At 45.7% G+C, this 27,201-nt stretch overlaps 1 protein-coding gene across 1 annotated transcript in view; it reads left to right on the top strand.

Annotated features, from left to right (window-relative positions):
• Positions 1-27,201, top strand: part of RASGRF1 (Ras protein specific guanine nucleotide releasing factor 1) — a 944,233-nt gene that overhangs the window by 831,103 nt on the left and 85,929 nt on the right. Inside the window, exons 24-25 of the mRNA XM_069222980.1 lie at positions 6,172-6,251; positions 7,391-7,508. Coding sequence (XP_069079081.1) covers positions 6,172-6,251; positions 7,391-7,508 — 198 coding nt within the window. The remainder of the gene's footprint in view (positions 1-6,171; positions 6,252-7,390; positions 7,509-27,201) is intronic.

Genomic DNA, 27,201 nt, shown 5'->3' with positions numbered 1-27,201 from the left:
CCCATCCAGTTGGAGGGAGGATTCAATTTCATCTCCCACACTGGCGGTCTATAACATCAGACAAATGGGTCTTTCAAATCATACAGAAGGGCTATTCCCTCCCCTTCCAGTCTTTCCCTCCCTCATCCCTCCATTGAAAGAATGGCTGATCGAGGATCATTTAATCTTGCTCTGCGAGGAAGTTACGGCTCTGTTGGCCAAGGGAGCCATAGAAAGGGTCCCAATGTCAGAAGTAGGCAGTGGTTGTTATTCCCGCTACTTTCTGATTCCAAAAAAGAACAAGGGTCTTTGCCCTATCTTGGATTTAAGGGACATCAATCGCTTCTTCAAAAAGGAGAAATTCAAGATGCTCACTCTTGCTCAGGTCCTGTCTGCCCTAGACCAAGGAGACTGGATGGTAGCATTGGACTTGCAGGATGCGTATTTTCATATACCCAACCTGCCCGCCCTCAGGCGCTACTTGGGGTACAAGGTGGGACACAAGCATTTTCAGTTTACCGTGCTCCCCTTCGGTCTCACCAGTGCCCCTCGGGTGTTCACCAAGGTGATGGCGGTGGTGGCAGCTCATCTGCGCAGGTTAGGGATTTCAGCCTTCCCCTACCTTGACGACTGGCTGTTGAAGGCTCCTATGCCCCAGGCACTTGTCAGCCACCTTCAGACTACGGCGGACCTCCTGCATTCACTGGGGTTCACTATAAATGTGCCAAAGTCACACCTGACTCCCTCTCAGAAGCTCCCTTTCATCAGAGATGTTCTGGACACAGTGCAGTTTCGGGTTTATCCTCCCGAGCAGTGAGTCCAGGATATTCAGATTGTGATACCGATGTTTCAGCCTCTATACTGGATATCGGTGCGACAGACTCTGAGGCTGTTGGGACTCATGGCTTCCTGCATCCTGTTAGTCAAGCATGCCAGATGGCATATGAGGGCTCTGCAGTGGGACCTGAAGTTCCAGTGGGTGCAGTATCAGGGAAATCTTACCGACTCGGAGGGAACTGCAAAAGACCTGCAGCAGTGGTTAGTGAACTGCGATTGGGTCAAAGGCAGACTCCTATCCCTTCCTCAACCAGATCTCACAGTAGTGACAGAGGCGCCACTTCTGGGATGCCACCTGGGAGAGGTGGAGATCAGGGGCCTCTGGTCTCCAGCCGAATCCGGGCTCCATATCAACTTATTGGAGCTTCGGCCGAGCCGGCTAGCATTGAAAGCATTTCTTCCTGTTGTGAAAGAGAAGGTAGTGCAGGTGTTAATGGACAACAATGTGGTACTGCAACAAACAGGGCGGTTGTGGACCCTTTGTCAAGCGGCTCCTTGTCTCTGGACATGGCTAGAACAGCAGGGTATAACCCTGGTAGTTTAACATCAGGCAGGTTCTCTGAACGCCAGGGCGGACGAACTCAGCCGTTGATGCCAAGCGGATCACGAGTGGTATCTCCATGTGGAGGTGGTGTAAGGACTCTTTCAGCAGTGGGGAGAGCCTTAGTTAGATCTGTTCACCTCTTCAGAGAACGTGTAATGTCAGCAGTATTGCGAGTTGGAGTTTCCAAGGCAGCAATCTCTTGCCAACGCTTTTCGTCGCAAGTGGAATTCAGGCCCTTTATTCGCTTTACCGCCCAAACCACTTCTGCCCACAGTTCTCAAGAAGATCAAGAACGACTGGGCCCAAGTAATCCTAGTGGGTACGGATTGGGCAGGGAGGGTCTGGTATCCCGAGCTACTTAAAATGAGCATCAATCCTAAGATCAGGCTGCCCCTTCTAAAGGATCTTCTGTCACAGCAGCAGGGGAAGGTTCTCCACCTGAACCTGTCAACTCTGCACCTTCATGCATGGAGACTGAGCGGAGGCATTTGATGGCTTTAGACCTTCCTCCCGAAGTCTGTAAAGTTTTTTTGGCAGCCAGGCGTCCCTCCACTAAAACGGTATACGCCTGCCTTTGGAAACGCTTTGTATATTATTGTACAGAAAGGTCTATTGACGCTCTTTCTGCTTCTCTTTCCGATATTCTTCTCTTCATTCTTTCTCTAGCCCAGCAAGGTTCTGCCTTGGGGACTCGCAAGGGTTATCTTTCTGCCTTATCAGCATTTTTTCGGCTGCCTCATCAACCTTCTCTGTTCAAATCTCCCATTGTACATAGATTCCTCAAAGGGCTTGTACAGATGTTTCCCCCTATGCCCTTTATTATGCCTCCGTGGGACTTAAATCTTGTCCTCACATTTCTTATGTGTGCTCCTTTCGAGCCTTTGCATAACCGTCCCCTACGGCTGCTCACCATCAAGACAGCCTTCTCAGTGACAATAACATCTGCCAGGAGGGTGATTGAGATGCAAGCCCTGTCATCAAAGACACCGTATCTCACTATTCATCCAGACAAGGTGGTTCTCAGAACCCGTGCCTCTTTCCTCCCCAAGGTGGTGACCCCATTTAATCTGGGTAAGAACATCACCCTGCCCACCTTCTTTGCTCCACCGCATCCCGCTAAAGAAGAGGAGCGACTTCATCGACTGGACCCAAAAAGAGCGTTGTTCTACCTTGACCACACAAAAAAGTTCCGGGTGGATGACTAACTCTTTGTGGGGTAAGTTGGAGCAAAGAAGGGTCAGGCTGTGCAGAAGCTAACCATTTCGCACTGGGTCATTCTCTGGATCAAGATATGCTATGCATTGGCCAGGAAGCAGCCTTCTGAGGCCTTGCGGGCTCATTCTACTAGGGGCAAAGCTGCTACCACTGCCCTAGCTCGAGGCATACCAGTCCTGGAGCTCTGTCAGGCGGCATCGTGGGCGTCTTTGCACACGTTTGCAAAACATTATAGCCCGGACAGTCAGGTACAAAGAGACGGACACTTTGCCCGTTCAGTCCTTCAGGACTTTTTAGTGTAAGGAGTAGTTTCCGCAGCCCAACGCCAGGAGGTTATGGTTCAGGTATCTATTCAAAGGTAAGGAATCTGAAGCTAGAAGTCTCTAGCAGATGAACACGTTACTTACCTTCGGTACCACTTTATCTGGTAGAGACTCTATCTAGCTGCAGATTCCTTACACCCGCCCATGCCTCCCTGCTCTGCAGATATGTCTCGTAGGGTTAGAGCTTACCCTTTTCAGGGCCCTAGTTTTGCACAGACAAATGTTGGTTCTATCCATGACTCTGCGTTTCTGGCGTGGAAGTGTTCTGGATAAAAGAACTGACATACGCACACTGGGGTGGTGCCTTTATAGGCGACCATGACATCACAGACGGCTCCAACGACACTGACAAAGCCACACGGAGCCGAACGATGCATGCGGATCCGAACTACGCCACCTGACGGCCCGCAGAGTATTGCTTAGCAAAAAGATTCCAGATTCAAAGCTGACACCAGGGAATTCAAAGGTAAGGAATCTGCAGCTAGATAGAGTTTCTACCAGATAATGCGTTACCCAAGGTAAGTAACTTGTTCTTCTGCCCATACTTCTAAACCAAGAGACATCTGGAGCCCATTGAAAAACGACTTGTTTAAGTCACTAGTGTGAAAGTTGATTCTGTTTTCGTCAATGTCCTGCACGAGAATGCAATTGCCATTGTTAAAATATGTAAGATGGCATGTTGATGTGGCACAACAATACTGACGCTGTGTGGTGATGGATAAAGGGTACCAGACACTGTCGGGTAGCAACAGATGGCGATCGGTACTAACCGCTGTTGTAATGACCAAATTCCCTGTTTGCTGAAATAACTTCTTATGTTGAACTCTGTCACTAGTGTTACCGCTGTGACATTAATAACCTTCCTGTTATGTTATGTTTTATACAAACTACTAAATACATAAATTAAAAAAAGAAGATGATCAATCATTATTTTCAGTGAGAATAATCAGAGTTCCTAAAGGGTTAAGTTTGATAATTTCCCCCAGTGGCAAACATTTCTGTAACATGAAACATTAATACAGTCCTGGCTATATCAATGAAGATTCCCTTTGAACCAATCTACAGATCCTCAGACCAGCATTATAACGGAGGATAACCTAGCTACCTGCTATAACCTCCGACTACAGAGCTTGTGAGATACAAGTGAAATCAGTTAAAGAGCCATACTTGAGTTTCTGCAAAGACAGGGTGATACTGAGAAGAACCCCACAGTGCGTTCCAAAGGTACCATTGTCTTTCCACATAAATAAACGGACTATATTGACTTTTTCCCCAAAATCCAGTAATTGCTGCTGAAAGACCTTTGCATTCGTTGGCCTTTTAAATCTTATTTAAACCACAGACAAAGTTTTCGAAAGTCAAATCAGTTAAATATTTTTCAGTTCTGGATTAGTGAATTGAAGCCAAACAGACGCTCACAAATGGATTGTTTATTGCATTATTCTTGCTCATGAGACCAGGAACAGACCTATCAATGTTACAGTTCGTGCTCGAAAACATATGTAACACAAACCACGGGAATGAGCAGGGACAGAGGGAGGCCGAAGCTAAAGTGTATTGGTGGCACTTAACGAACGAAAGTTGGCTCACTCTCTTTTTAATGCTATGTTTGATAGACTGTAAAACACCAATGAAAATAACTTCCCAAAAAATATGTAACATAGATACATGGAAATCTAGTTGTATCTTCACAAAGCACTAGTGCTTTGAGACAAACTTGAATACTGAAAGAGCAGAAAGACAACCCGTTCTTCTCAGTTCACTTGCATAAAGTTAGTCTCATTCACGCCTTCCACTATGTATTTATATTATATTTTTATTGTAGTTTACTGCTATTGTAGTCTGTGTTCAAGCATATGAACCTATGATAGATCCAATCCTGTGTTAAAAAAAAGTTACATATTTGTAACTATAATTCTTCAAAAATGGCATATTTGATAAAGTCATGTGCGACCCTCCCTCTCCCCGTTCTTGATTAGGCTCACGATTGCAACTTGATAATCTGGCGAAATAAGAAAAGATAAGAGAAACCTGGCAGTTGGCGTCACTGAGGGAAGTGGAGATGGGTGCCTGTCCCTTAGATTTGCCAGACGTCAGGTCATAAAACAAGGTTGATAAGTTGTATGTGGTCTATGACTTTTCCAAAGTTGTTCTATGTACACTTATACTGCTATAAAAAATTGGCTACTGAGAGTTTGCAGCCAGTTGATGATGATGTATTCAAGTAATGCTTAATAGCTGTAGTTACAGGTAAGTAACTTTTTTCTTACTGCAACAGTAAACAGTTCACTGTGTCAGGGGTCTATTCTCAATGCCAGGGCTGTTGTTCAAGGTGATAAATAACTCACGGGCACCTCTAGTCAACTCTAATGTCATTAGGCTACAAGTATTTTCATTTTCTTATCCTTCATTACCCTGTATATTGCCATGGCAGATTCTACATTGTCTTTGCATCTACACCACCACCATGTCAGAAACCACATTGTCCAAGTTTGTAAAGTACCCTTCGCGTGTCAAAGTCTACATTGCACCAATATGTACAGCATAGCTGACATAATAAATAATAGTTGAAAAAAAGTGAAAATGATCATTCCAGATTGGCGATAGGTTTGAATTTGAGAATAACAGCAAATGGAGCAACTGCAGAAGATTCTGCTGCCCTCTTTTCATGAAGGTATGTGTTTCTTGCAGGACCGAGCATTTACTGATTCTAGTCCCTGTCTATAGGTGCAAGATTTATCAGAACCCATGCAAAAGGTGTCAGCCTTACCCAAATCTATATATTGGCCAGGAGTGCTAACCTGTGTTGAGTTTATGCACTGGTTATAGGCGTTAGTCTAACATGCCATTCCTTCCCCAATGTATCCATTGGTCATCTGTGCCAAGCTTTCCTGAGTGTGCACTGAATATTGCTTAATGCTATTCCCAGATCTATGATTGTCTATGGGTGAAATTCTCCTGGAGGTCAAGGACCTAGATGCAATATTTCATTATCTATCAGCAAGATATTCCTGAGAGTTTTATACTTATAAGAGAACTCTCCCTGAGAGACTGCTACAAGGAAGCAAGCTGTCAGTGGTGACCCAGGTAGCTGGGGTTTTCTCCCCTGGTTGTCCACCATCAAGAGTAAGATTGCATTTTATTCTCTTAACTAGGATTTTGATCCCCTTGATGCTTGGTTCCAGAGGATCAATTGGTGTCCAATAAATGTGAGTGAGGTTCTCTGTTCTGCATTCTTTGGTAATGACATTTGCGGATTCTCTTGTGTTTCAGACTAAAACGCTGATTGACAAACTGCAAAAACTGGTGTCTTCAGAGGGAAGATTCAAGAACCTACGAGAAGCCCTGAAGAAGTAAGTACAAGAGAGCAGTTCCATCTACACCCACAGTGAGGAAGGGAGGACTCCGTGGTGGAAATGAGTTACACAGTTGAGTGGTGCCATAGAGATTACTTGATCATGGAAGAGTGCACTCTGGAGAAGGGAGACCACTGAAGGGGTGCCAAAAGAGCTGTACTGTCGAGCCACAAGGAGGGAATAGTGGTACAGGGGAGTAATACTGGGCAAAAGATGCCATATGGAAGGGGTGCACCGAGGAATCAGTGGCATGAGGAAGGTATACTGGGAAGGAGTGATACACAGAAGAGCTGAGTAGGTGATGGAGTGCTATGGAGAAGGCCTACCATGATAAGGGGGTGCTATGGGAAAGTGTGTAAGTAGGAAATGTGTGCTGTAGAATGGTTGTTATGAGAAAGTGGTCCCCCTGAGACAGTATTCAAGGTTAAAGTGTCACTGATTGAAGGAGTGCCATAGGGAAGAGTAATTGTGGAACAGGTGTGCCATGAAGTAATAGAACTCAGAAAATCAGTGACATTGATACTGAATGGCATTGAAAAGGGGTACTGTGAAGGAGCCTTGTTATTGAATAGGCTCTGTACAGCTCCAATGAATATACATCTTCAAGGGAATGTGAGGTAAATGTGTGCCTGAAATCAAACATTGTTTTGTCTTCAGTGGGCGCAAGACAAAAAAAGTCTTCATTAGACTGTAGGCAAGCCCAAGACAGTTCCCTGCTGTGTTTACCTAACGTTTTACACAGTTATTTATTTATTGATTCATTCATGTATGAAGTCCTGTTTGAACGACACAGCACGAGTGACTGGGAAGAAGGCTTTCTACAAATATGTGAGATGTTGATGAGACTACAATATGCTAGGATGGTCCCAAAAGCTCTATGTAGATCTGAGAGCTGTTTGATGAGACTGCAGCACAAAGCAGGCAAAGCACACTCTACAAATCTGTGAGCTGTCAAAAAAGTGCAACATTCACTGAATACAGAGCTCTGTGCAGTCTGCCTATTGAGCTTGAGTGTGCAGAGCTTTCTCACTAAATCTGAGAGTCCATGTTTTCTCACCTGCTGGGTTTTATTTACTCATATTAAGTCTTGATAAGAGTTCACAACCGCATTTCTCTCCCCTTTTGCCTTTGTTCAGCTGTGACCCACCATGCGTCCCATACCTGGGCATGTACCTGACAGATCTGGCCTTCATCGAAGAGGGAACACCAAACTACACTGAGGATGGCCTAGTGAATTTCTCCAAGATGAGGATGGTAGGTTTTTATGAGTGGCCCTTGCTGTTGTGGTAATTGTCACCATTTGCGTGATAGAGATCAAAGATGACCAGAAAACATTTGTTCTCTACCTCCACACAGGACCACCCTTTACTACTAAGTCACGTGTATCAGGCTTGTAAGTCTGACTTGTCAGGCAACTGATCTTCATGAAGTTAAGACGACAAGACCCTTTGCCGAGTCCGAAGAGAAAATAAATTTGTACTGCATTCTTACTGCTTTGCCTACACAAGTTTATACTGACTCACAACACCAGGCTTGAAAACACAGCTCTGTACCTTCTAATAATGGCTGACACTGTAACTAGTGACACCACACACTCAGTACTGAACCATAACAACTGGCACATCTGCTCTTTGGTGTGTCATAACTGAGGGGTAAAGACAGGCTTCAGGAACCAGGGATTATTCTAAGATTGGTAAGCAGTGGGTAAAGTATTCTGCTCAATCTGCCTACCTTAAACTTGCACAGTAGATGGATAATCTGCCTTAAAAACTCAGAGGCATATTTACAAGCCCCTTGCACCACCTTACCGCCACTATAGCATCACATTTTGATACTAAGGCAGCACTAAGGAGGCTTGTCTGCCGCGCCATATTACAAAGTGGCACAGTTCTTACAGTGCACCACCTCTGCGACCCCTTGCGCCACATTATGCCTGCATCAGGCATAATGTATACAAGGGGGGCTTTCCGGTTCAGGGAGGTCCGAAAACGGCACAGTGAAATTCACAACATTTCACTGCACCATTTTTAGCGTCATTTTTTATGCCTGCACAGCAGTCGTTAAAATGGCACACTCATTATAGTCAATGGCCCCCCCGTGCTTTGCTGCACTAGCGTCAACATTTTTGATGCCAGTGTAGCAAAGCGCCACAACAGACGCTGATGACCACCATGGTGCGCCGTATTGTAAATACGGCACAACCACGGTGTCATTATGTGCCGGTGAGGGGGCGCAAGAAATGTGGTGCATCATCCATGATGCGCCACTTTCTTGTAATTATGCCCCTCAGAGTGCTGAAGCAATTTGGACACATATATTTAGAAGTGGTTCCTCCCAGAGAGGTTGTGAACACTGCAACTTAATCTCAGGAGCACCTGTCAGAAGATTACCCATTAAATTAAACTTCCACAGAAGCAGATGCCTTTTACCCAACTCCCTCCAACAAATGTGTGGTCAGACTTTAACTGATTATCTGAACCCTGCATCCTCTTGGGAGAAAGGGGAATGGGAATAGAAAAAGAGAGACCGCTTCCAGATCCAGTTCCAGCCTGTGTTTCCCACTTGAAGATAGGATATGGAGTGTGTGTCTCTGAAAACCTGCACCTTTCTTCTTATTAGGATTTCTTTAAAGGAAGGACCTGCAGTTGGGTGATAAGAGCATAGATAAATACATTCCTACTGTGCATTCAACTGTTCAGTCATTCACATTCCCCCAGTTCTATCGTTCTCCTAACCTGGATCTTTTGAGAGACTAGCCTCTCTCTAAGAGAACAATGTTAACTTAATATCTTCTTTTCTCCAGGAGGCAGAGGTTTTCAAGGTTCTCTAGATAACAGTTCAAAAGTTCACAAATATACAAAACAGTTCAAAAGTTCACAAATATACAAACGATTAATGTCTTTTACAGGAAACGAAACCTCCTTCTCAAGGTTCATTTTTCTCAATCACAGTCTCTAGGAATTAGTCTGAGCACTGAGGTTTGTCTCAAAGACTGATAAGTCTGCAAAGCAAAGAGTTCTTGAAGATATATGTACATATATATATTGGCAAGTCTGGAAATCATACAAAAGAATTCCTTACTGCAGTTGCTTGAAGTCCTGTTAAGCCAAAACAAATTCTCCTCAGAAAGCCGATAGACAGTTGTTGGAAGAAGGAAAAAAATCAGCTTCTTCAAAAGGGAAAAAGTAGCTGGTGTGCACACCGTAACAAGAAAAAGAATTAATTACTCAAAACTGGAAGAATTCTCTATGAAACGAAGCGCCTCAGGAACACTGCTCATTCTCCTCAGGATGACAGTTGAAGTGCAGGGCTCCCAGAGAAAAACAGCTGGAGGGAAGCTTCAGCACGAGACTAAGGTAGAAACACTAGAGCGCTGACCTCACTAGGATTTACGGCCACCATCTTGAGTGGCAGTTAAGCCTGAAGAAGCTAGTTCTAAGAACAGCCTCTGCAACAGCCACCGGGAGTGAGGACGCTGCTGCAACCAACGAGGGTACAAGGAAAAGGGGAATTGATTTTTGCTGAGGGAAGTACTTAACAACACTGGCAATAGTTTTCCTGACAGCACCCATGCAAATAATAATCTAATTTGCTATTGTTGATTAGCGTTTTTGTAGCATAGAAGTCACCATTGTGTCAATAGTATCTAGCTTGCTACAAGGGCAAAAGGACAGCAGTCAGGTAGTCGCAAGATGTCTGAAGGGTTTCCACACCTGTTCTTTTCATCTGATCAGTGGAACAGTTAATTTGGTCTCTCTGTGTCCCTCTTTAAAATCAAAGCGCCATTTGTCTGCAAACAAGTAAATTTTTTAGAGCTAAGGTGGGAAGGACATCCTTCGTTAAACATTTCAACACACAAATCAGTACTGCATTTCCTCCTTTGACCAAAGCTTAGCATGTAATGTCAGTTCTAGATGTAGAGGCGGGAAGCCATACACCTTGGTTCTGCTGTTTCCACCTTATTTGCAAAGACGGGAGGTTATCTTTTACATAGGACTCCACAGTACTCCTCCTCAGGTACTCATTGTGCTGATCTCAGTAATAGATAACTATTTTATTTCTTATCACAAGGATCCTACAACTATATTTTACTCTAGTATTGGAACTGTCATAGATTCACATGCTTGAATCCTTCCCCGTCGTCAAAATGGGAGTCCCTGGTGCTATACAAAAGCAATGCTCCAATGTATATATACATTACAGGCATTAGGTCTTTAAATTAGTAACATATCAATGTCATTTTGTAAAAAATGGACCAAACTCCAGAATCCACCAATCAGGTTACACGACCCTCTAGAACACTCCTGTTAGGAGCTGCATTCCCTCTGATTTTCTACCGCACGTCATGCTAAGGTGTCTCCTCTGAGCACTGCTCAGTTTTTTCTCGAAAATCGTGTTCTGGGGTGTTTTGGATCTCAACTTCAACTTTTATTCAAGTAGGTGCTTTAAACTGACCATGATGTCATAGACACCTGAAGAGAGGCTATTTAGACCTTGTGCTTACCTGTACGAAGAAGAGGCTTCATATTGATGACCCACATGACAACTGCATATACTGTCTCTACCCGAACCATAAGACAAGAGACTGCAAGGTATGTTGAACATTTTCTACAAAAACCTTAAAAGATAGAGAGGCCCGCCTTCTCCTATGGCTACAGAAGTTAAAGACCAGAAGCAACCCTGTTTCTGACGACGATAGTGCCTCCTCTTCTGTGTCAGTCAGTAAAACTCCTGTGAAGAGACATAGGCCTTCATTATAACACTGCCTGTAAAAACCGCCTACCGCCGCAGTGACGGCCGCCAAAAGACCATCACCGCGGCTACCAGCCGTCCGCCGTATTATGACCACAGCCGGATTTCCACCAGAAGGATGGCGGAAATCCAGCTGCGGCCATGGCGGCGGATGGCGGCAAGTTGGCGCTGCTGCCACCAGCAGTGCCACGCCAGCAGACCGCCGCCGGCTGTATTATGACCCAATATATGGCCTGGCGGTGTTCTGCTGGCGGATGCTGCTGGTGGCAGCAGCGCCCCATCCCGTCTCCTGCCAGAAGACCCCCTGACTACAGGTAAGTTGGGTCTCTGACAGGGGAGGAGGGTGGGGGGTGTTGTGTGTGTGTGTTGGGGTGTGTGTATGTTTGTGTGTTCGTAGATGCGGGTGTGTGTTGCGTGTTGGATGCAAGTGTGCATGTATGAAGGTGTGAGTGCGTGTGTGTTGTGTGTCTGCGTGTATGTTTGAAAGTGTGTGCGGGTGTGTGTGGATGTATGTATGCGTGGATGTTTGTGGGAACGTGTGTGTATGTGTGTGTGTGTGTGTGTGTGTGTGTGTGTGCGTGCAGAGGGAACCGTGTATGTGGGGGGGCTTTGGAGAGCCAGGGGGTGGGGGGTAACTGGAGAGGGAGAGAGAGGGGGGAAACCCCTATCAGTAACAGGGAAAGAATTCCCTATCATTGATGGTGCCTACCGCCATGGTTTTTGTGGCACTAAGAAAGCCACGAAAACCATGGCAGTAGGCGGGGTCATAATCCCGCGGGTGGCACAGTGACAGGCGCCGGCCTGGAAATAGATATCTCCAGTCCTGCGGCTGTCACCGCCATGGCGGTCGGAGTGGTACATTGGCGGATTGGCTTCAGCCAACCCGCAAATGTCATAATATAGCAATAGGTACTGCCAGTACTTACCACCATATTACCACCGACCGCCGGGGTCATAATTACCCCCATAATGAGAATAACACCAATGAACCTCCTAAAAATTCACTTAAGAAATCATCCGAAGGCTCTTCTAAGTCTCATAGCCCTTCTAAGCAACATTCTGCCAAGTTGGGAAAAACAAAGTCAGATTCCTTATCAAAATCCAAGAAGGAATGTCATTCTGAGCCCCCAACGCCACCTCTGCAGGTCAAGCACAAGTTAAAAAAAACGTCATCAGCACCGTAAACCATAATACCGATGACAGCTCAGGCGTCAATGACAATTTCTACAGTCGTCACCATTTGGATGTCAACAGCAGAATCCACAGAGTCCTCGTCGATGGTCTTGTCATCTTCGTCAATGGTGCACCCTAATACGTCGCTGTTGCAGTCTCTGACGACGATACGCACCTCGTCGATGATCATACCATTGTCGACGCTGCCGCCAGCAGACACCCTGCCGATAATACCACTGACGACACTACTGCTGTCGACGACGCACCTATTGACGATGCACCCGTCGATGACAAACCCGTCAATGATCATATTGACAACGCTACCACCGCCGACAACGACAATTCACCAATCATCAACAATCATTGAAACACCAGCAAAGAGCCACAAACCATCAACACTGCCTCTTTTCGCATCGACTATGCAGACACTATTGAAAATGCATAAAAAACATAGCTTAACACCATCTATTATCTCTCCTAGTAAAGACTCACACCCCCTACCGTCCCACTTTTTGGATGAGGATGATTCAGATGAGGATGATTTATATGGAATAGCTAGAAGCTCTTCCCAGTTTCATGTCAAATGTCAGGAATATTCAGACGACGACTCCTATTACAACCAGCAGTATTATCACCAACCATCTCAGCCACAACAAGAACTGGTATGTCTTCCTTCTGGGTTGGTATCAGACCTACAGGCTATGCTAACAGACTACAGAGAACGCTTCCTGCCCGTACCCACATCTGTACAGCAGCAACCACCTGCTGTGACACCAGCAACACCACAGCAACCCCAAAAGCTTCAGGTCTGTTCTCCGCCTCATCCACGGAGTTCCCCTCAGGCGATGCTTCCCCTCAGGCGATGCCTTCAGCAGTCAATACTTCTTCGCATGAAAAAGGGGAAGAAGGTGAGATTCGCAACCATCAAGTCGAATTGGATGAATATATCATGCCAACACCTGTGTCTCCCGTTCAGCCTGCATTCGAGTCCCCCGGAGAATATAGGGGGTATTCACAATTTGTTGGAAAGGGCGGCCACATGTTTTGATTTGCCAATGCCGTCAGCGCAGCAGGATTGTTTTCTGTATGATTTCAAAGAGCCCTGTAGAAAAACAGTCAGGGCTATCCCATTCATTGATCATGTTTGGAACCAAGGGCTGAAGATTATGCACAACCATGCAATAGTCCCGACAGTCTTATCAAATCTAGACAAAAAATATAAGACCACAGACGACGCTCAAGCATGTCTTCTAGGCCATCCAAATGCAGACTCTGTTATTTCACAAGCAGCGCAACACCGCTTCAGAAACCCTTCCACACCTTTAACTGCACCCCCAGGAAGGAAGGCGATTCGATAACATCAGCAAGCGTTTTTCTTCAGTGTCTGCAAGCTGCAAACTTGCTGGCTCTCCTTGGATGGTATGACAGGCAGCTATGGTCGGATATTTTGCAGTATTTGGAAGAACTACCGGAAACCATTAAGAGTGAAGCAAAAAAGGTATTATTGGAAGGACTACGTTCTTCTGCTGAGATAATTGATATCGCAGTCATGGGTTTTAGGTAATTGGCTGGGGTGGCAGTGTTAAGGCAACAAGGATAGCTTAAGGCCACTAGTTTCCGGCCTGAGATACAGACAAAGACTTTGGATCTCCCTTATGATGGGGAAGCATTATTCAACAAGTACATTGATGATGCGCTTGAAGCTATAAAATCAGATACCGATACTGCCAGATCGCTTGGCACTCTCAGGTCAAAAAAACTCCTTTTCGTGGAGCCAGGGGGAGAAGCCAGTATTCATTTCGTGGAGGATACCAGCAGTATAGTTATCCAACATACCCCGCTGCTAGCCACACCACCAGGCTGCAATATCAGCAGTGGCAGTCACCTTTGGTCGCATTAAGCAGACTTCCGCAAAGAGGAAAGCCTGGGAGGCAGGGCAAGGATTCCTCTCGTAGACAATGACGATGTTCTAGTGCCAGCCACCTCTCACCCTTCCCCATCAAAACTTCATGGAACTCTTAAAAATCACCTCTGTCGTTGGCGTCAAATAACCAGAGACCAATGGGTAAAAGATATAATACAATTCAGCCACCTCCTAGAGTTTATACAAAGGCCTCCACTCACACCACCTTCTTGGGTACAACAAAAACACCTGTGTTTGCTCAACTTAGAAGTGAAGATTTCAATCAAGAGAAATCAGTACTCCAGCCATCAAAACGGATAGAATTTCTGGAAGCTATATTAGATACACAGCAGGCCAAAGCATACCAAACCTCAGACAGACAAGAAAAGTTGATATGCATGCGAAGCATCTGCAGACAAAAAAGTCTTTCAGTTCGACAATACAAATCGTTGATAGGAATGATGTCATCTTGTATCAATCTGACCTCATGCTGTTGTCTTCATATGTGCCCATATGCGCCCACTGCAAGAGGAACTGCACAATTAATGGAAGCAGGCGCAAGGGTCTTTCGAAGACATAATACAGGTAACTCCGCTAATGGTAACATAGCTCAACTGGTGGACAGTTTGTGCAAATATCTCGATAGGGCTACAATTCTTGTCTCAAATTCCTCCATTAACAAGAACGACAGATGAGTCAATGGACGGATGGGGCGCATACCTGCAGGATCTTCAAGTAAGCGGCAAATGGCCCACCTCTCACCATACTCTCCATATCAACCTCCTCAACCTGAGAGCAGTATTTTTGGCGTTACAAGCCTTTCTTCCAAGAATTCACAAGACATTGGTGCTTGACAGAACAGACAATATCGCAACAATGCACTATATCAACAAGCAAGGAGGAACTCTCTCCTATTTTCTGTCCCAGAAAGCACACGCCATTTGGAATCGGTGCATTCAACATTCGGTACACATAAAAGCAGAACATGTCCCAGGCCATCAGAATGCCATTGCAGATTCTCTGAGCAGACTAACAACATCTACCCACAAGTGGGAATTGGATCAACAGACAATGAACAAAATATTCCTTCAGTGGGGCAAACCGAACTTGGATCTCTTTGCGACCCCCCAAATGCCAGGGGGATGCATTTTCAATTGCTTGGTCAGGAATCTATGCTTACGCTTTTCTCCAATCCCTCTCCTCCCAAGGGTAATCAACAAGATCAAGTCAGAGCCTTGCCAGATAATATTAATAGCCCCTGCGTGGCCACACCAACATTGGTACATGGAGCTTCTACTAATGTCCCTATGTCCACCCATAAGGATAAAGCCAATTCCATGTCTGCTCATCATGAACCAGGACTAAGTAAGACATCCGAATCCCAAATCTCTGTGCTTGTCAGCATTATCCTGAGTTCATTGAATTCGGCCATTAAGACATCTCTAATGACTGCAAGGAAATACTAGCCAGAGCCCGGGCGGATAGCATGAACAAGACATAGGGGGTCATTCCGACCCTGGCGGTTGACTACCGCCAGGGCAGGGGACCGCGGATGCACCGCCAACAGGCTGGCGGTGCATCCATGGGCATTCTGACCGCGGCGGTACAGCCGCGGTCAGAAACGGGAAACCGGCGGTGTCCCGCCGGTTTCCCACTGCCCTAGGGAATCCTCCATGCCGTGGGGATTCCGACCCCCTTACCGCCAGCCTGGTTCTGGCGGTTTTGACCGGTAACAGGTGTCGTGGGGCCCCTGCAGTGCCCATGCCAATGGCATGGGCACTGCAGGGGCCCCCTAACAGGGCCCCACCAAGATTTTCAGTGTCTGCCAAGCAGACACTGAAAATCGCGACGGGTGCAACTGCACCCGTCGCACCCATTCCACTCCGCCGGCTCCATTCGGAGCCGGCATCCTCATGGAAGGGGGTTTCCCGCTGGGCTGGTGGGCGACCTTCTGGCGGTCGCCCGCCAGCCCAGCGGGAAACTCAGAATTACTGCGGCGGTCTTTGGACCGCGCAGCGGTATTCTGACGGCGGGACTTTGGCGGGTGGCCTCTGCCGCCCGCCAAAGTCAGAATGACCCCCATACTGCCTAAAGTGGAAACGATTCTGTTTGTGGTGCAAGTCTGCTAGAGAGCATGCTCTGTCTTCCTCTCCGGAATAAATCTTACCTTACTGCCCTCAGGATTGCAACATGCATCTAATAAAGTTCATCTGGCAGCCAACTTTTGCTTTAGAAGAATATCTGGTAAACCATCTCTTTGGTCTCACAGGCTTATAAAGCAATTCTTAAAGGGTCTTTTTAGATCCTATCCTCCAGTCAGAGCCCCTCCTCCGACATGGCAACTGAACATGGTTCTTGGTCAGTTCATGAAAGAACCATTTGAGCTCATTCATAGGGCGTACATGAAATATCTTACATGGAGGGTGGCACTCTTTCTTGCGCTTACTTCTGCGCACAGGGTTAGTGAGATACATGCGTTCACAATACAGGAACCTTTTTCACAATTCAGAGAGGACAGAGTCATCTTACGCACCAACCCTAAATTTATACCCAAGGTCCCCTCGGACTTTCATCTCAACAAACCTGTGGTATTGGGGACTTTCTTCCCTAAGCCGCAAACGGTGGCGGAAAGTTCACTTCACTCGCTAGATCTGAAGAAATGTCTCAAGTTTTATTTGGACAGGACGAAATGTTTTAGAAAAGCAACCCAACTTTTTATAGCTTACAGTAGCACTAGAAAAGGGTTCCCAGTGACTAAACAGACTATTTCTCGATGGATTACTGGTGCAGTTGTTCTTTACCACCAGAACGCTGGTCTAACTTTATACTCTAACGTACATGCACATTCTACTAGAGCTGTCTCCACATCCTGTGCGCTATTTTCAGGAGTGTCATTATTGGACATCTGCTGAGCTGCAACATAGAAAAAAGGCACATGCCTTTACAAGACACTACTGCTTGGATACTGAAACAATCAGGGATGCAGCAGTTGGGCAGGCAGTACTCCGACATCTGTTCCAATGAAGTTGAATCATTTGGTATTTCCCACCATCCGCTTTGTTACTGTATAAATGCACATGTTCAATAACTTTGCAATTCTTCTGTTATCATATTTAAAACCAAACATGACTGTTAAGAATGCTCATGCTTTAATCATGCTTGAATGTTTATATAGCTAACTACAGAAAATGAGCTACTTACTGCTTACTATTCTGATTCAAGCTTGTGAATCTATGAAAGTTCCAATACCGAAGTAAGAAATAAGTTACTTACCTGTAACTGTAGTTCTCCAGTATTGGAAACTTTCATAGATTCACATGCGACCCACCTACCTCACCGGAGGAGCTCACCTTCATTTTCTCAGTATGGTGTTGCCATTAGCACTACTACTCGGAAAATCTGAGGGAATGCAGCTCCTCACAGGAGTGTTCTAAAGGGTGGTGTAACCTGATTGGCGGATTCTGGAGTTTGGTCCATTTTTACAATCAGCTGTGATATGTTACTAATTTAAAGACCTAATGCCTGTAATGTATGTGTACATTAGAGCATCGTTTTTGTATGGCACCGGGGACTCCCATCTTGACAACGGGGAAGGATCCAAACATGTGAATCTATGAAAGTTTCTAATACTGGACAACTACAGTTACAGGTAAGTAACTTATTTCTTCTTCAGGATAGAAGACCTGGCCTTGCAGTGGTTGAAGATTATTAAACCTCAGAGGCATGATTCATTGGGTATGCAATTAATCATCTGTCCTGAGCTGTCTGGTTATCCACAAAACCACACACCCAGGCTCTTAAAGGAAGAAGGGTGAAGATGAATACCTATTACAAATCTTCCTATTCTTGCATTGGATCTTTCATAGATTAACATGCTTGAATCATTTCCCATCATCAGGCTGAGAATCTCTGGTACTTTTAAAATAGAAATAAATAGTGTTAAGGTGGCCACATGGCAAAAAACGGTCTTTGTTTAGTAACCCAACCTTCAGCCAATGAGGTGAAACTGAGCTGTCCCCTCCCTGTAGAGGTCACCACAGCTCAGATTTCTACCACACGTCATGTGTGGTGCAGTCCCTGAATAGAGTTCTGCTCTTTAATATATCAGAACTTACTGTCACTGGATTTTAACTTCTATTAGGTCTTCCATGAGTTGTTTCTACTAGGTTTTTATATCCCAAAATCCTCTGGCCAGGGGGGCATCACCAACTACCAACAAGGAACAGAAAGAGAAAAAAGCCATCTTCAAATACTGTTGAGACCATGGGCAAAAGATTTATGCATATTACCATCGCAATCAGTCCATTTGTTGTCTTTATCCATCCTACAGACATTCCGGCTGTGACATTTGAATGACATTTGCCTTCTAAAATTCTAAGTGACATGTAAAAGGAAACTGGCCTTTTAGCTTTTTGAGAAAAAACATGTCCTCCCCCTCTAAAGGAGATTCTACCTCCTCTGAGGATGGTTCTATGCAAAGTGCTAACCAAGCACTTCTACAAAAGTGGTAAAAAATGTGAGGATATGGAGTCCTCCCCCCTACAGTTAACCATAGAACTGCCTGTGTCATACACTAAAAAGGGCAAAAGCAGCCTTGATCAGAAAAGGAGTAAGAAACAAACCAAAAACCAGCCTGCATAAAAAAATGGTGCACAAATGCAGCTGCACTGACATTGTGTAAGTCCTCCCGCTTAGACTGTGATTGATCAAGACCCTACTGTTGATGATAAAGAAGCAGCTATCATTGTCAACCTGCTGTTGATAGCTGTCTTGCTGGCGAAGACATAAATCATACCACCAAAGACTATCTTGTAAGCAGCTTAGGAGAGACCATTGACGACTCTTGGCGATCCCATCAGCGACTGTCACACCTGTATAATGAACCTTGTCGAGGGTGGCCCCATCAACAGCAGCCCTGTCAATGGTGAGTCCATCGCCAACGCTCCAGTTGATGACCTCATCAATAAATCCACAAATACAACTACATCTTCCACTACAGTACCAGTGTATATGGTCCTAGCAATAACACAGTCTACAACCTGGCCTTTGTTAGCATCTATGGAGGATCTGCTAGCTTATTTGCATTCGCCAATGAGAAGCTCTGCTCAGTTGCCAGTCAGGAGTATGGATTTAGAGTTGGAGGAGGATGTCAGCGACCAGGAACCAGCCTTGGAAATGGCTTCTTGAGCATTTGAGCTTTCATAGATTCACATGCTTGAATTTTTCCCCGTCACCAGACTGGAAACCCCTAGTAACAATGTTAATGCAGCAATGTATTCATACACTCAGTCCCTTTGAATTACTTTCAGACTTTTCCTCCCTATCTACATCATTATACCTGACCCCACCCAATCAGAAACAACCTCGCTTAGCTGTTCCGCTTTCTGAGGCTTCCAACTGTCAGATTTTAAACTGCACATTCCCATACCCCCACCACACCCCCCACAGCTGACGCTGAGCCAAAGACCCCCATCTCCACGGAAGGCACCAAAAGCTCATGAACTCTATCCACTCTGAGGCACCCTCAGACCTGTACCCACAACACATCTTCAACTTAGCCAGCGCCACCATCACCTTCGAACTATGCCAGACAATAAACTGCTCCATCGAAACCGCACCTTCCCAAACGACTGGAAGCATGCAAACAGCTACTTAATAAACCACCGCCGGTCCTAGAAATATGAAAAACTACAGACCCATCTCTCTTCTCCCCTTCCCAGCCAAGGTAACCGAAAAAGCCATCAACACACAGCTTACGGAACTCCTCAAGTCAAACCACATCCTGGAGACCTCCCAATCCAGCTTCAGGAGCAACCATAGCACCAAAACTGCCCTCCTCACAGCCACAGATTATATCTGCAGCATACTGGACCACGGATACTTGGCTGCCCTCATCCCCCTCGAACTCTCCGCCGCTTCGACACCATGGGGGTTATTCTAACTTTGGAGGAGTGTTAATCCGTCCCAAAAGTGACGGTAAAGTGACGGATATACCACCAGCCGTATTACGAGTTCCATAGGATATAATGGACTCGTAATACGGCTGGTGGTAAATCCGTCACTTTTCCGTCACTTTTGGGACGGATTAACACCTCCTCCAAAGTTAGAATAACCCCCCATGTCCCTATGCACCACATGTCACAATAGCGGCATCCGCGGCAAAGCCCTGGAGTGGATCTGCTCCTTCCTCGCCAGAAGGACCCAGAGAGTTAGACTCCTCTTGGACCCAACAGAAACCTGCTGTGGAGTATCCCAACCTCAACAGTCTCCTACGCTGATGACACACAGCTAATTCTCTCCCTCACCGACGAACCATCAATAGCCAAGAGCAACTTTCACAACAGAATGAGAGCAGTCACCGACTGGATGAAAATCACCTGCCTAAAGCTCAACTTGAACAAGACAGAGATCCTCATTCTGAGTCCCACTCCCTCTGCCTGGGACAACTCCTGGTGGCCAGCTGCCCTTGGAAGTGCCCCCACCCACAGACCATGCACGCAATCTTGGCATCATCCTGGACTCCACGCTGTCCATGACCCACCAAGTCACACTGTCTCCTGCTTCCACACCCACCATCTCCTCCGGAAGATCTTCAAATGGATCCCCACCGAGGCAAGAAGGACGATCACCCACGCCCTTGTCAGCAGCAGACTCGACTACGACAACACTCTCTACACCAGAATCATGAAGAAGCTCCAAGCAAGACTCTGGAGAATTCAGAATACCGCAGCCAGACTCATCCTAGACATCCCCCACAGCAGCCACATCTCCACCCACCGAGGGATCTGCGCTGGCTCCCCATCAACAAACGCATCACCTTCAAGCTCTCGATACACGCCGACAAGGCCCTGCACAATATCGGACCGGCCTACTTCACCCACCGCCTATCTTTCTTGACCCCCGCCAGACAACTCTGATCTTCCCAACTTGCCCTCACCGCCACCCCTAGAATCAGGAGGGGGACTGTGGGAGGCAGATCCTTCTCCTACCTGTCAGCACAGACCTGTAACACACTACCTACCTACCTCAGGCAGGCCCCCTCACTGAATCAGTTCAAGAAGGACCTCAAGACCTGGCTCTTTGACTGATCTGCACCCTTACGACAGTGCCTTGAGATCCCATGGGCGATAAGCTGTGCTATACAAATCACTGATTGATTGATTGGAAGTCACCAGAAGAGAGAGGGATAGACTTTCTGCTGCAAAGATAAGATGAGTACGCCATTCAGGGTCAACCATCTAAAGGTCGCAGAAGGAATGATGTATGTCCTTATGAGATCAGACATCATTACAGGGAGCCACTGGTGATGCAGGATCTGGTCATCTTCATGACCACCCTACAGCACATGATGGAAGCTTTACACAGGCTGTTTCCACAGCCACAGAAGCCACCAGCAGGGCCGTCTCTGCAAAATACTGCAGTGCCATCAGAGCCACAGCTACAGCTACCCATACCTGAGCTGCTGCTCCCACAAGACTTACCACTGTCTGCTCCAATGCTGCAACCAGTCCATCTCATTTCAAGAGATGTGGGTGACGAACCCTCACCAGACAGTGATCACGTCACAGACCCAAACAAAATAAAACGTAAGGTCTTTTGAGGGTAGAATTTTGTTTTGTCGTCTTTTTTTTTGTACAACTTTATCTACTCCCTTTTGACAAACATGCTATGTTTCTTTGTCAAATATCCCAACAGTTGAAGGAAAAAAGTAGCTAATGACTCACATGCCTTGTTTGTGGTCTGTCCACATAGTTCCACATTGTGAAAGAGTGCCCATTTTGTCAAAAATGTCCAGGAGAACCATGACATTTGCCTCAGAGGTGGGTAGGAAGACAACCGCAAAAGAAAGAAGATGAGTAGTACAGGCGTACAACAGAGTGACAAAACAGGGACTCTTCCAACTGGACCTCATTGCTTTACCGCAAAGAACTCCACCAGAAGGAGATTTAGGGAAAACAGTAGGAATGTAAAACATTCCAACTCCAAACACAGGCTTTGGGCCCATTCGACATCAAGGATCAACATAATTCTTGCCTGCTCATTGTCAAGCACCAGCTCAACTCATATCTTAACATCAGCACCAAAAGCCCATCAGATTGCACCATTGGAGACACTGTTGACAATGAAGCATGGATTATCTTGCCACTCAACATCGTAGCACTACACATCACGGCATTTGACATCCAGATATTCCCGCTCCAAACCCTCTTCATCATTCAGAAACTCGTTGTCGGCTCATAGATCTTCGATATTCATAACCAGAAGAATTTACTCCTCTTCTGAGCCTTTGCAGAAGGAGCCACCTCCAGTTATTGATTTCCATAGGAAGATACAATACACACCTCGTTTCAGCTTTTGAGTATGCCCATGGCTTCTAAGCTGTTGAAAGTCTCAAATTCATCTTCTACTGTGAGGAAGGTATTGCAATTGGCACTGCCACCTATTCAGCTTGCTAAGAGACCATTCTTTGTCCAGGGCTCTACCAGTTCCTCTGGTATTACCTGCTTTTCTGACCTTCCAAACTTGCCTCCTCCATATACGAAAAAATGGAAGAGAACCCCTCACCTGTCTCCTTCTGGGTCTTCCTCATCTTATTCAGACTTAGATTTGACTTCCTGCTGTCCATTTACACTGGGATTGCCTTACAGAGGGCTCCCTGTAAAAGGCATTTGTTTACATGTTAGTTCATATGAGTGTAGAATGAATCATCCTGAATGGCAGCCTAGCACCAGGATGCCTTGTTGATGACTGCGTGCGCTACAATATGATTAACATAACATAACATAGTATAACAACAGAAAATGACATAGCATAGCATAACATAACATATCATAGCATAACATAATATAACATAGCATGATATTTCCACCATTCAAGAGATGTTACTCCGAGGTGCTGCAAAATTGTGTATGCCAGTTAAAACCCCACAAATGTTGGTTCCAGTGATAGCAGAAACCTAGCAGCACAGAGGATGTTCTAGGCCGCTGCTACTCTTATCACTTGGTTTTGCCGAGATAGCGGATGAAACATTCTTGACTGCAGCAACATCCAAAATGACTCGAGGCTGATGAAAAAATATATACCAAACAACCCCAGAAAACAAGGAGGAGAGAAGAGTCAAGCAAGAGTTCCAGGTATGGAATCCAGAAAAAAATCTTTTATATGATTCAAAAACAACGGACATCTGATCATGGACATTGAATATTATCCTGTGAACAGACCGTCATCTTGTGAAGGTCTGGTTATAATTCTTCTCCATGCACCTTTCCAGTTTGATATCCTTTATCTTGCGCTACAATTCGGAGTCTCACAATAGCCCTTTGTGCTTGGCGCTCCAGGTAACCCCCTCTGAGTGACCGTGAGTGCAGAGATGCTAGAGTGGTTTGCATGATGCAGATGCCCAGTTATGCACTGAATGAAGCTCTCTGAAACACACTGACCTGCAGCTCAAAGAGGGCTTGTTCCTTTCTTAATAGCGCACAGCCTACTGTAACTTTTTTACACTGTTCTTGACATGCATCTTAACACTGCTTTTTGTCAGAGATGTAACATTATGTTCTCTTTGCTGCTCAAAAAGATGAGGAAATGCAAAGAAGGCAAATGCTCCAAAAGCTGTCGGGCAGGAACAGCAGAGAAGATTCCTCAAGTCACACTATAATCACAGGTGTTTCCATTCATATCTGCCTCAGCAGTTTCAAACCCTGCTTTAGTAGCCTCAGAGCAAATAACACCATCAACAGCCTCAGCAAAGGCAACAATAATAAAAGAGGAGATCATCAAGAGACCATAACGCCCATCAGCAACAGGATGCATGTAAAAAGGCTCACAGTAATCACAAATGACCTTCACACTTCCCTCCCACTGCACATCATTCTGGTGGAGGGAAAAGTACAAACCTTCTCCAGTATTGGATCTTACATAGATTCACATGCTTGAAACATTCCTTGTCATCAATGCGGGAGCCCCACGGTACCATAACCTAGCAGTATGTATCATTACCATAGGCCCTTACGGCAATGAAAAGTAACTTTAATAACTGCTCTATGTCCTTTTTTTAAAAGTGCCAAATTTGAACTATGACTAATCATGCAACAGCACCCTCTAGAACACTCCCAAGAGAGGCTACATCCCTCAGATTTTCTACCGCATGTAGTGTGAAGAGTTCTTCTTGCTTCAAACTATAGAATTCAACTGATAATGTCTGATACTTCAAGAAAAGGACTCTTCAGATCTTGCAAGTTCTGTGGAAGAAAACGACTTCATGTGGATGACTCACATAAATAATGTTTTTATTGCCTCTACCCCAGCCATCAGGTAAAGGATTGTATAATCTATAGAACTTTCTATTCAAAGACTTTGAAAAACAGAGAGAGGAGGCTACTTCTGTGGCTACAGAAGTCTAAAACCCAGAAGGCTACTCATTCTGAGGAGGACATTGACACCTCAGAGAAGTCATGAAATAGGGCAGGATCCTCTGATCAGAGGACATTTGTGGAGAGTATAAAGGCCTTGAAAACACACTGTAAAGATCCTCGGAAAAGGAAAAAAAAGACACCACATCACCACAGAGAAGGCCTTCTCTCAGCCCAGTACTCTATCTCGGAAGTCTGGTTAATCATTGATGAAAAAGCAAGGCTGCTTCAAAAACACTATTGACGACAACATCACCGTCGACAGCAGTCTAGTTGATGACGACGGTCATCACCTTCTCGGCCATGAGGCCATCATCAGCAGGAACAATGATGACCCTCCCATATTGTCAACGAGAATTTACCCATCGTCAACGCTCCCGTCACCGTCTACACTGTCGACAGCAGCACCGTCGATGACACCACTGTCGACAGCAGCACCAAGAAAGACACAGTTGGCGGTCAAACACCATTCATCGACTCCGACAACTCCAGTTCCAACCATTGCGTCGACGATGGCATCACCGACTGGTCTGTCGACAACGATAATAAAGGTGGCTACAATGACTCTGACTCCAGCTGCAACCTTTGGGACTGCACACAGTCTATATGAATTACTGGTCAAATGCCAAGAAAATGATGACATTGTGAAGGAAGAGGAACACATTTTACTCCAGTATTGGAACTTTCATAGATTCATATGCTTGAATCATTCCCCGTCGTCGAGATGGGAGTCCCGGTACAATTTTCATAAGTAATGTTAAAACATATTGAAGAGAAAAAGGCCCTAGGCCTCTTCAATTTGATAGTCTATCAGAGTCATTTTGTGAAAAGGACCAAACCTGATCCTCCACCAATCAGGCGACAGCACCCTTCAGAACCTCCTGAGAGAAGCTCTAGCACCTCAGAGTTTCTACCGCACGTCGTGCTAGGGAGTCTCCTCAGAGCTCTGCTCTGTTTTCACACCTTTATTCAGCTCTTTTTCTCTCAGAGAAACTCATTTATTTGGATTTGTCAGCTATTTTTCAACTATGTCTGACAAGGAAAAGAAAAGTCTCTTTAGAGACTGCAAGACTTGTGGGAAGAAAAGACTTCATTCTGAAGATCCTCATCAAGATTGCATTTACTGCCTCTATCCAGATCATTCAGCCAAGGACTGTAAGATTTGCCGTACTTTTTCTTCTAAGACCTTAAAGGATAGAGAAGGCAGATTATTAATATGGCTGCAGAAACTGAAGCATAGGAAGGATCCAGTTTCTGATTCTGAGAGTGAGGAATCATCAACATCCAAGAGATCAACTAAAAGGGCAAGATCACGCTCTAGATCTCCCTCACAAACCTCAAGGAAAGCCCTCAAAAAGACTGCTTCAGGGTCTTATAAGGGTCGCAGCCCATCTTCTTCCCCAACTAAACTTTCAAGTAAAGAGGGGAAAAAACATTCTTCCAGTTCTGAGAGGCACAGGAAATCCTCATCTGTTCCACCATCTGTGCCTTTCAAAAAGCCATCCTCTGTGACTGGAAAAAAGGCCTCGTCTACGGATTCCCCGTCGACGGTACCGTCGGTGGGCGCATTGCCGACGACAACAGCTACTTTAGGTTTTCCATCGTCAACGGCTCCGTCGGCGACATCGTCGATGAGTACACCACCGTCGACGAGAACTGCAACGACGTCATCAGCGTCGACGACCGTCTACACCTCGTCATCGTCAACGGCGCTGATGTCAGTGTCAGCTTTACCGTCGTCGACGACTTCGTCGACGGTAGACTCGTCGGCGAAGCTTGCTGCTATTAAAATAACGGTGCGTCCAGCGTCGACGGCACCGTCTACGACAAAGTCAATTTACACGTCGTCGACGACACCGTCGACGAGGGAAAAATATAAAAAAAGAACAGAAAAATTAACTCCAACCCACACTTCACCTAGTAAGGTATCCTCCCTGGTACCAGTACATCTTTTGGAGGGAGATGAAGATTCAGATGAAGATAGGCCTTTTGGAACAGCCCACAGCCCCTCTGAATTGAATGTAAAATACCATGAAGAGGAGGAATATGAGGAAGCTTATGATCCCCAGGCTTCCTTGGAGTATCAGCAGTATCAACAGGGAACGTATATCCCTTCCGACCTGCTTACTGGCCTTAGAGCCATGTTGGTGGATTACAACAGAAGGTTTCCTCCACAAGGAGAACAGCCTCCTCCATCGCCCATTTCTGGTCTTTCTACTCCACATCAAAGACCAATGTCTTTGCATCTCACAGATGTGGCACCCCGGACATGACAATTCCCCAAGCCACTGACATTTCAGAAGGAGATCAGGAGGAAGGAGAGCTCATAGATACTCACTCAGAGTGGGACGAGTATATTATTCCTGCTCCATCTTCTCCTTCTCATTCGAAGGTGGAGTCCCCACCTGAAGACATTGGAGGTTTTCACAATCTCTTAGAGAGGGCAGCCAAGCGTTTTGCATTACCGCTACCTACGAAGCAAACAGATTGTTTCCTTTATGATTTTAAAGAGCCCTTCCAGAAGTCTGTGTGCTCTATCCCGATGGTGAACTACCTGTGGGAAGAAGGCCTTAAAGTCATGACTAATCCGGCAACAGTCACAGCAGTTTTACTACGTCTGGATAAGAAATACAAAGCTCCTGATGATGCCCCAACATGCTTGACAGGCCATCCTCCTCCAGATTCAGTAGTAGCTCAAGCGGCTCAA

This window comes from Pleurodeles waltl, chromosome 3_1, assembly GCF_031143425.1.
Source record: "Pleurodeles waltl isolate 20211129_DDA chromosome 3_1, aPleWal1.hap1.20221129, whole genome shotgun sequence".
NCBI lineage: Eukaryota > Metazoa > Chordata > Amphibia > Caudata > Salamandridae > Pleurodeles > Pleurodeles waltl.
Note: the sequence above shows the minus strand (reverse complement) of the source record. Positions and strands in the feature narration are given on the sequence as shown.